The 10006-nt window shown below is 40.4% G+C and overlaps 1 protein-coding gene across 36 annotated transcripts in view; it reads right to left on the bottom strand.

Annotated features, from left to right (window-relative positions):
* Window positions 1–793: 793 nt before the first annotated feature.
* CELF2 (CUGBP Elav-like family member 2) overlaps window positions 794–10006 on the bottom strand; it is a 555810-nt gene continuing 546597 nt past the window's right edge. For 24 of the 36 annotated variants that reach the window (XM_042230301.2, XM_060397192.1, XM_060397204.1 and 21 more), the window contains one exon: window positions 794–8446. In XM_042230301.2, coding sequence (XP_042086235.1) covers window positions 8319–8446 — 128 coding nt within the window. In that variant the 3' untranslated portion in view covers window positions 794–8318. The remainder of the gene's footprint in view (window positions 8447–10006) is intronic. The other 12 variants (XM_060397193.1, XM_060397205.1, XM_060397196.1 and 9 more) reach the window with 1 other exon arrangement.

The following is a 10006-nucleotide window of genomic DNA, read 5'->3' as shown; positions in this document are numbered from 1 at the left end:
GATTAGCATGCCTGTGCCATTTTGCGAGTAGAAGTTTAGGACTTTTTCTTCGAATCAAACACTAAGCAAGAAAAACAAATCTAACACAAAACCTCAAAGCAAAAAAGAAAGTCCAACAGAAAATGCCATTCTGTTCAGACTTATGGCCCATAGGAAAAATATCAAAAATATTCCTTCAAAGGGCTGAGCAGCAGGCCTCCCATTTAAGCTTTGCAACTGTTATAGGATGTCTCTCTCACATGTCACTTTGAAATTTTACCCTTCTCATCCTGAGTGATCAAACCCCTTCTTTTGCTTTCTTTCATTTTGCAGTCCTGAATAGACCCGCCATTGCTCTCCAGCAGGGTATGGTTTTAGTGTCATCTCATTTTGGAAAAGCATTGATGCCAACCAGCAGTATTCTTGGATCTGCCTTTCTTTTTCGTCCCCTTTCTTCTGAGCCTAAAGAGATCACATTCAGAAAGGCAGTGGGGTTTTCTAGGTCAGGGCAGATTCTGGATGCTTTCCAGGGGTCTCTTGGTGGTGAAGGGATTGCTTTCTTCTGCCTCCTCAGATTTTCCACGGCCACCAGTAAGGGAATGGTTTTCCAGATGTTTCTCGCTAAAATACACTCGGAAGAACTCCGCCCATCCCACTCCATTTTGTTTCCAAAGTCAATGTATTAAGTCATAAAGCCAGTGATTATAATTTTAATGAAAAATATCCTGTATCACTCAAGACAGAAAAGAACAAAAATACCTCTTATAAACACTGCTTTGAAAAACAGTTAACAGTAACTTTACACACAGCAGAATCCTTTCTTAAGCTTTATTTAAGAAATCGAGTACTATATAGTTCAATATATATAAGACACATCCAGTATTGTGTTCCTGATAGCAAGTGCATAGATTTTGTTAAGATATCATTTTCACTCGATATAAACGTTTCATGGTCACATGAAGATAATATTCCCAGTGATTTGCCCAAGCATGAGAGGAGAAAACAGAACACAGCAGAAATAGTGAGCTACAACAAAGATGGAAAACAAAAACAGTGGAGTAGCAGAACAGTCGATTCCTGATAAGTGAATAAGCTGATTATTTGGTCACAATGTTTTTATTCACTTATCAGGAACGATTCACAGTACATTAACGTTCACTGTGTTTCCTCCCCCGCCAGCTCAGAGTGCCCGCCCGAGACTGCTCAGGACCGCCGTGGGCTGTGCAGACGTGTGACGCTGTCAGCAAAGTCAACCTTGACAGGTCTCTCATTTCCCAGTGCGGTCTGTGCACGGCAGGCAAAGACGCCTTGCTGACACTGCAGGGGCGTTTTACAGAATCAAGAGGGTAAGTGTGAATTTAAGCAGGGACCAGCTTTACATCGTACGTGCTTAAGGGAGCTAGCATTTTTGTCCCCTTCTTTGGAGAATTATTGTTTTCGTTGTTTTTCCAAAACAACAAAAAAATTCTTGTCTGTCTTTCCCTTCTTTTACTTAGCATGAGTATTTTGCCTTGTGCCGAATGGTGGATGTAGATACTTGTATGACTTAAATGTTGAAAAAGTAAACACTCGCATCTTGGAAAGAGTTGATCACCCTCTTTACACCCGTCTCCCCTCCCTCACACCCTCCACCCCCGCAAAAGTATTTACAAGAAAGAAAAGGAAATCACACCCTTAGCACTCTTTTCCCCACTAATGTAAGCAGTGGGTTTTCAGAGGCAAACTGATGAAGGCTCTGATGAGGTTTAAAGCAGAAGTATTGGCAGGAAGTCAGCTCCCATCTGTGCGGGTCTGGAGCTAGTGGAGGCTGCTTCGCTGAGGTGTTTGGCCTGTGTGGGAAACTGCCTCCGCCTCACCCAGCCCCTCTGTGCTGTGCCGCCAACTAGAAAAGAGAGGCTAGGGCTCAGAGGGGCTGCCGAAACCGGAGGGCGAGGGGCCTGAGCACCTGCAGGGAGGATCTCATTGGCAGCCGGGGGATGGCTGCCGGTGCCGGGTGGCCTGAGTCAGACAGAGCTTGTGCGTCTGAAGAGTTGGAGGGAGAGATCAGACAGGGAGCAGACGTCAGTGGAATCTTGTAAGAGCACTTGGAGAGCAGTCAGATTCCTGAGCAGAAGAGATGGGCAGAAAGGGAGGAGGGCCTGTGGCTTCAGCTTTCAAGGATGCACAAGGAATGGTTTTCTCTCTAGTTTTCTACCTGGGGTTGGGCAATGGTGGGGGACAAGGCTTTCTACAAAGTATACACTTTCAGGAGGGAGGGTGTGGATGTATATGGCATTCTTGGTTTTCATGTGGAAATGGATGATGTATTATGAAGACTTGAGCATGAGAAACTTTTCCTTTCCCCCTCCCACCCGACCAGACTGAGTAGAGCTTCCATTTGAGCCCTTGCAAGTATTTTCTCTTCCATTAGTTTTAATAATTAAAGCTGCTCCTGGATTCAGCTAGCTCTTTAAAATAATTTACTTTTCTACACATATCTATTGATTGATGGCAACCCATGGATTTAAGTTTAACGCCTTTCATATCTATTCACCAGGTAAGTAAAGTTTATTTTCTTCCCTTAAGGAGCTCACTTTAAAACAAATGTGACTGGTTTCTGAGAAGAGTTTGATGGTAATGATAGGCCTTTGGACTCATGGGTAGATAGAAGAAACCCCAGAGCTGCTGCCTCTCTGCTGCTGTTTCTTAAGATTATGAGCAAAGTGGCAGCCAATTTTACTGAGTGTTAAGAACTGCGTACACACATCAAGAGAAGAAGAGAAGGGGCAGAGAGCAGAGGAGAAAAGAGAAAGTGCAGTGTACCAGTGTGGTCGAAAGACCGGACAAGGTCTTGGCAAATCCGACTCTGCAGGCAGTTATGTAGGTGGACCACAGACGTAAGTCTTGGAAGCAGTGGTTAAAATAGGCTGTTGTACGTAAATCCGAGGTGGCTGGTGTGTAGTTCCCCTTCCCCAAATCAGATATTCACTTAGGTGGAATCGACTGTATCTTTTTACACAACATATAGAAAAAAACAGATACGTGAAACAGTGAGGTGTGTAGATGTATCACCAACATACAATGACTACCAACAATACAACACTCAGAGAGAGAAACAAGTATTAGGAAAATGGTTTAATATTGGAGACAGAAGCAAAAAACTGCATCACACAATAACATACGTTACAAAAATAAGTTTGACTGTTTCAACTACACGGTTATGTTCACAATGAGGACAGAAGAATCAGAAAAAACTTTGATCTAAACAGCAAAAAAGCAAACCCCTAAGTTTTAACTAATACATTTATCCACTTAAAGTGACTGAGTACTTCTAAATCTAATTACCTTATTGTGTAACTGCACAATACAGAATAAAAAGGGAAACTTACCGCTGTATTTTAAGACAAAATTCTAATGCTAGATATAAGCAAAGGGAGAAAAGAAATCAAGCCAAAGTTTTTAATTCTCAAAAGAAAAGCAACTTTCTTTCTATCAACCAGAAATCAAACTTGAAATCAGTCATTGTCAGGGGGCCCACTAGAGTAAGCCACAAAAATTTCCATTTTTTTTAATCTCCAGTATAAAAAGTTCCACTGGTACAAAATGCAGAAGTACAATCAGTTGTAGAAATAGGAAAGCCTGCGTTATTTTTTTTTTGGCTCAAATTCCATCAAACAACAAAATCCAAATGCATCAATAAAACAAACAATACTCAAATGGTCTTACAGTTTTCCACTAGGTTGCATTAACTTTGGCTTTTCTCAGACAATATTTAAAAACTATTTTGTAATTCTAAACAAAATGATATTATTAATCTACAAACAACAATTCTCACAGCACAAAAAAACACATACTTTTTTTTGTATGACATTATTCAAAAAGGTAATGAAACTACAGGTTTTTTTAAAATTTTATTTCTTCTTAATTAGCACTTAAGATAATTAAAAACAAACAGTAAAATGAATCCAGAGTAGCACAAGCCAAAGAACTATAACCCCTATGGTGAAAGAAAGATGAACTTGTTACGCCTTTGAGGACTGCCATTTAATCGCAATTCTCTAATTCAGTTTAAAAATGACTATTCTCTACACTTGATTTTAAAAAAAGCAGTTTCCCTGTGTGTTTTCTTCTGGCACAGGCCCTTCGCACCCTTGCAGCTTTTTCCTTTTGATATTAAAAGAGAAAGTGAAGAAAAGGACAACTTGTCTTTGGAGGAGGGTTATCTTTTTAGCAATGAAACATGCAAAAAAAAAAAAAAAAAGACCTTCCCCCTAACGGTACTGTCTTGGTTGCCTGTAGAATAAACACTTAGCTCTAAGTGCCCGCCCTGAGCCTCTTGTCAAGTGCACTCAGTTCCTCTGGGGGAGGTGGAGGAGGGGAGGGAAGGAGGAGGGCACTGGAGCACTTCTGGCTTCAGTGAAGTTGGGGGAAGATGGTTTAAGGTTTACGTATAATTGATGAGAGATTCTGAATGAAACAGTCCAGGAAATTCAGATGGTGTTGTCTTGTGTTCTTACATGTGTATCTGTGTTACCACCGTATCATATACACGAGAGAGACATGTGCGATAACCTTTATTATTCAGCTGCTTGCTGCGGGAAGTACAAAATAGCCCTCGAAGGATGAAGGAAGGCCCCAGCAGTAGTAAACACATGTGAGGATAATACAGGTCATTTCATTGTAAGTGCATGTGCTGTAAGAAGGAAACTTTTTTTTTTTTGCATCATTAGAGGCTAGTCCTTTCCCTCCCAGGGCTATCACATCCACACACACAATAAACCAAACAAGGTGGTCAGTGGGAAATGGAGGGAGAAAGTGGAGCCAGCAGTTTCTGAACTCCTTTATGAAACAAAGAAGCGTCCAAGAAAGGAGTTTGAGTGGGTTGCAGGGATGACTTGGGGTTTTTCAGGACAGCAAGAGACCTGTTCACATGAAGTCAAAGAAACATGGCACTTACTTAAGAGAATGGCAGCAGGGACTGGCGCTGAGCATTTGGTCAGTAACTGTGATGAACTGAGTTTGCCTTGAATGCTCAGTCCCCTTTAGATGCATTCAGTTCAGAAGGAACAAAAAGGCAGGGAAAGGATGGTCAGCGTCTAACTCCAGACACGTTGCTTATTCAGAGGTATCCACTGGGGTCGGACAATCCCCAGCACAATGGCTGATAAGAAACATTACCATGGGAATAAGTAAGAAACGAAAGCAGAATCCCTCCAAAGACTACCCCATCATCACAGAGTGGTTTACCTGGACAGGTGCACGATGTTACTGTAAACTGGAACATACCGCTCACCTGACCTCAAAAGCAGACTGAATTTAAGGTTTATTTAGGTGCTTGACTCTATCTACCGTTCCCGTTTATCTCGTAAACTCTCTTCCTTTCTTTTGGATCTCAACCAAAGGATTAAAAAGTAGGAAAGACAGAAACAACTGAAAGATATATGCAGAAAAAGAAATCCAAATTAGAAACACCCCAAACAAACGGAAATGATGACGGTATAAAAAGTTATCAACATTCCAGATAGCTCTGGGTAGAAAGGGTTAAAAGTTCAAAACTTTCTCACCTTAGAGGTTTCCATATATCATGAAGAAAATACATTGTGAGGTTGCCGTCACAGCATTGATGTGCAGAGTGGTTAAAAAAGTGAGACATGGGCACTTATACAATGTCTTACAAAAAACATCATAGAGAAATAACAAACAATAACAATTTCAGGCAACAAGACCACAGGATAGCAAGTTAACAAACTTTTTAACCTTTTTTTTTGTTTTTTGTTTTTTAAATATTAGGGATTTATACAAAACACATAATAAAATACCCATGTTATCAAATTACTTCTCACAAGAAACACACTGAAGCTCTAGGAAGGAAGTACCTTTGGAATTTGGCACTATATATTTTCACTTTTTTTCTTTAAAAGAAAAAAAAATCACATTTTGCTGAACACAAACACATCTAAATAGTCCACAATTAAAAAAAAAAATGACATCAATGCTTTACAAGCCAACACAAAACTTATTCTGGAATAGGTTTTTTTTTTCCCCTCACATGAAATTTTTTTTTAAGCAAACAACTTTTTTTTTTTGAAATTCTTTTTTGTTTTAAGTAAACCAATTCTAAACTTGTCTTATCAACAAAGAACATTAAGACCATAAGACTCATGATGAAACCACAACTTAATTCACAGAAGCACCAACGTAACACAGTTTACAGTAACCTTTCTCCTGTACATTGAAACAGTATAAAATATAGGTAATTTCATGTGCATTAAACCATGGATTGTCTAACTGTGAGTCAGTTCAGCAAAAGGTGACACAAATAGGTAGCATTTGCCCCAAAACAGGGTAAATATTTTTCTTATACTAATCTACAAAAAGTGGTTCTATATATATATCTTAATGAGAAAGTGAGCCACCTAAAATGGCCTTATCAAAAAACTTTACACTGCCTGAAAAATGTAAAAACTATTACAGACCTCTAGAGACTTAAAATCAGACAGTTTTTTTCTCAAACTGTTTTTGGAAGTAGTCTGTTAGAAACCAACATTCTGTGTCCCTGGACACATATTGCTATTGTTACCAGTGACCGGGAAGAATGCCAATCCCTGTATAATACTTTCAAGTCTGTTTTATGAAAAGAAAGAAAAAATAAGAAAGAAACATTTTTGCCACAGGTTTTTTTCTATAATTAATTTGTCTAATAATAAATTTCAGTCTTGCATGAATGCAGCAATGTTTTTCACATTGACTTCCCAGAATTCATAGCTAGATGAGGTCACATGCAAATTTCAAAGGTCAAACTAGATCAAAGGTCAGTAGGAGAACCAAATATGATGTGAGGTCAGAAAGACATCAGAAACAATGACGGGACGATGAAACTTTTTTGAGACGCCACAGGGACATGCTAGGCAAACGGTGAACTAACGGGCATGAAGATGTCTAGGGAGAAAACAGGGAGAGTAAAAAGTTACACAGAATCTACGCAGCAGCAACAAAATCACTCTTCAGGGTGCAGGAGAGAAACTAATGCAAATCTTAGGTCATTAGGGAGTCTACCAGCCATCCACGTAATTTGCATTTCTTACACTCTTTATCCACAACACAATGGAACCCAAGAGAATCCATCCAGAGAGGGAGAAGGGATGGATTCTGGGTGTTTTGGGGTGAGGGACTGGCAAGGGATGGGGAGAAGAGGGTCCAGTTTCAACGAATGTAACAGACGGGAAAGTCAGACGACCAAACTGTAAACTAGATAATGGAGGTTACGAACAAAATCATCAGACAGATACAAACACCGAGAGGATAAAGCATGAACTTTAGGCCCAGGGTTCAACGGTGAAAAAAAGCCCGTTCCTAGAATGATTCCTCTAGAGACTACTTCAGAAGAATCTAGCTAGCACAGAGAACTGCTCTTCAGGTACCCAATAAGTTAACAGTAGGCAATAAATAGCTTCCATTATTTCTGAGGCAGTAAAAATTTTGTACAAAAATAGAAATGCTTTTTTTACAAATAAAATTTACAGGCCTGTGGCTTTCTTTTTTATTTATGTATTTATGTATTATTTATTTATTATTAAATTTATCTTTCAAGAAACATCAAGTATTTTCACTCATTTTTAATTTTTAAACCCTGTAGCTTTAAGAAACAGATCTCTAAATCTTTTTTTACATTAATCCTTTCTAAAAACTAAAATAAAACAATAACAAAATAGACAACCAGTGTAATAATCTGACCAATAAATGTCATGTTTCTTTGAACCCTAAAATAAAATCCTACTTCTTAAAACAAACCAAATGTAGTGGAAAGACATTTTGTGTTGTTAATTTTAAGTGCTTCTCCTGGCTTTTCTCTGGCGCTATGCCACCACCTTACCCTCTATAAACAGCTGGCGCCCCCCTACGGGGTAGGCGTGGGCAGGAGGGGCGAATTCTCCAGGCAGTGCTCTGGGGCACAGGGGTCTCAGAGTTAGAATTGCACGTTAGCCTTTGTTTGCCTTGTAAATTCTCAAGATGTCATTTATTGTATATGTGTTTTTCTTAAAAAAAAAAAAAAAAAAGGCAAAAAACCCCCAAAACAAAACAAAAAAGGTTAAAGGAGATTCAAATTGCAAAACGAAGGAGAATGCAGTGGCACAAGTGGAGGAGGATTTACTTGATAGAAACAAGGTAGCCGAGTTTAGTTATGGCGAACTGGGTGGGGGGCGGGAGGGGAAATGGAGGCCTTATTGTAAAAAGAACCGTCTCTCTTGGTAAAAGTTGGCAATGTGGTCCTCCTCTGCCTTTCCTGTTGAGCCCAGGCTGGCTCATGGGACTTACCCTAAGAAAGCTAAAATAAGAGCAGAGAGCCTCTGGGGGGAGGATCAGTAAGGTTTGCTGTCGTTTTTGGAGCGCTTCAGCTGGACCTTCAAGCGTTTCATGCCAATCTGAAAGCCATTCATAGCCTGGATAGCAGCTTGCGCAGACACGGGATTGTCGTAGCTAACAAAACCTGGAAGACACGAGGGGAAGAAGGGCGGGAATCAGGATGGAAAGGCAGGGGAACAGTGCAGGGTGGCTGGAGAATGTTTCTGCAGGTGGGAGTGATGGGGCCCAACCTGGGGGCTCGGGTCAGCTCTACTCAGCTTGCAGTCGTGGTTTAGGGACAGCACTGGAAACATCCACTGTGAAGCAGTGGAGGTAACTGGCTGTCATGAGAACAAGCCCCCTCTGCAGAAAGCCAAAACTCACACAGCATTGTTGTGAGTCAGTTTCGTCTGTTGACCAATTCCAGTCAAATCTGTGTGTCAAAGTCCCTTAGAATCCTCCTCCAAGAGTCTCCAGTATATCAGTGCATGCAGGGCCCTCAAAGGGCCCCGGGGGCTCCAGGCTCCAGCCAGGTGAGGTTTAGAGGTACGATAATTAAGGGAAGGCAGCTGATGTGCTGCCAAAGACCCGGACTGTTTTCATTCCAGTTCTCCCTGGATACAGGATGGGGTCAGCGAATTAACTCTAGAATAATTTGTACTTGATTTCTACCAATTGGAGCTATTGCTGAGAGGAACCTAGGGGCCCAGGGGAAATGTTGGGCCATTCTCTCTATCTCAACTTACATTTTCAAAGCTCCACTGAATTCACTAGAATGGAAATTGCTACCTTGTATATCCCCAAGTGTTTCTTGGAGAATAAATAGTCTAAACAGCTCAGGGCTTAACAGCCATCCTAACACATACTTCCCACAGTTTTTCTCTGTACCAACACTCAGATGCCTCTGACAACCGTCCAAGCTCTGCCAAGACCTAGACACAGAATTCTGACCACATGGTTTGTATTAGCACTGGGGGTAGGGGTTATTCGCCAAGGCTTCTTCAGTTAATGCTAGTGCAGAAGTGTTGCCCCTACTTACTTTTGTTGTTGGAAGAAGTTATACTGATCGGATTTCAACTCTGACCATCCACTGTTCAGAAGGTTTTATACCAAGTTTCTCCATCTAAGGAGAACATTCCTTTACGAGTTAGAGGAAGAAAGGGACATAAATATACCTTTAGCGGAGTTCTTAGCTGGTAATAAGAGGCATATAGTATAAGGCAGAATAGCTTCTCATAGGCTGGCTGTATGCAAAAAAGATGGTTTAAGTTTTTACTAAATTTAAATTCCCAATAAATGTGATCTTGGATCTAAGACTTTGCTGATATTCTTCTTCTACATCTTAATCCAGAGGTAGCAAGATGATTACAAGAATGGAAATGTGTCAAGGGTGAAGTGGATAATGAAACCTGGCCAAGAGCTTAGGATAAAGAAATAGGGTATGGCTTATGACTGGCAAACCTGGGACCCCAAGAAGTTATGCAGTCTCACTGAGACACCTACATATGGGATGCTACAGCTTTTTAATAAGAACCGAAACACAGTGCCTAATGCTAAGTATAATCATCTACTACATTACTATGTGTTATTATACACACAGTGGTTAAGTAATTTATAGGCTGACTCTTCTCAAGACAGTAAATATTTTCTCAAAATCAAACTGCAAAGTACAACCCTTTCCAATCGCCAAATAAGCTCAGACACT

The sequence above is a fragment of the Ovis aries genome, chromosome 13 (assembly GCF_016772045.2).
Source record: "Ovis aries strain OAR_USU_Benz2616 breed Rambouillet chromosome 13, ARS-UI_Ramb_v3.0, whole genome shotgun sequence".
NCBI lineage: Eukaryota > Metazoa > Chordata > Mammalia > Artiodactyla > Bovidae > Ovis > Ovis aries.
The sequence above is the reverse complement of the archived record's forward strand: the minus strand, read 5'-3'. Positions and strand labels throughout refer to the sequence as shown.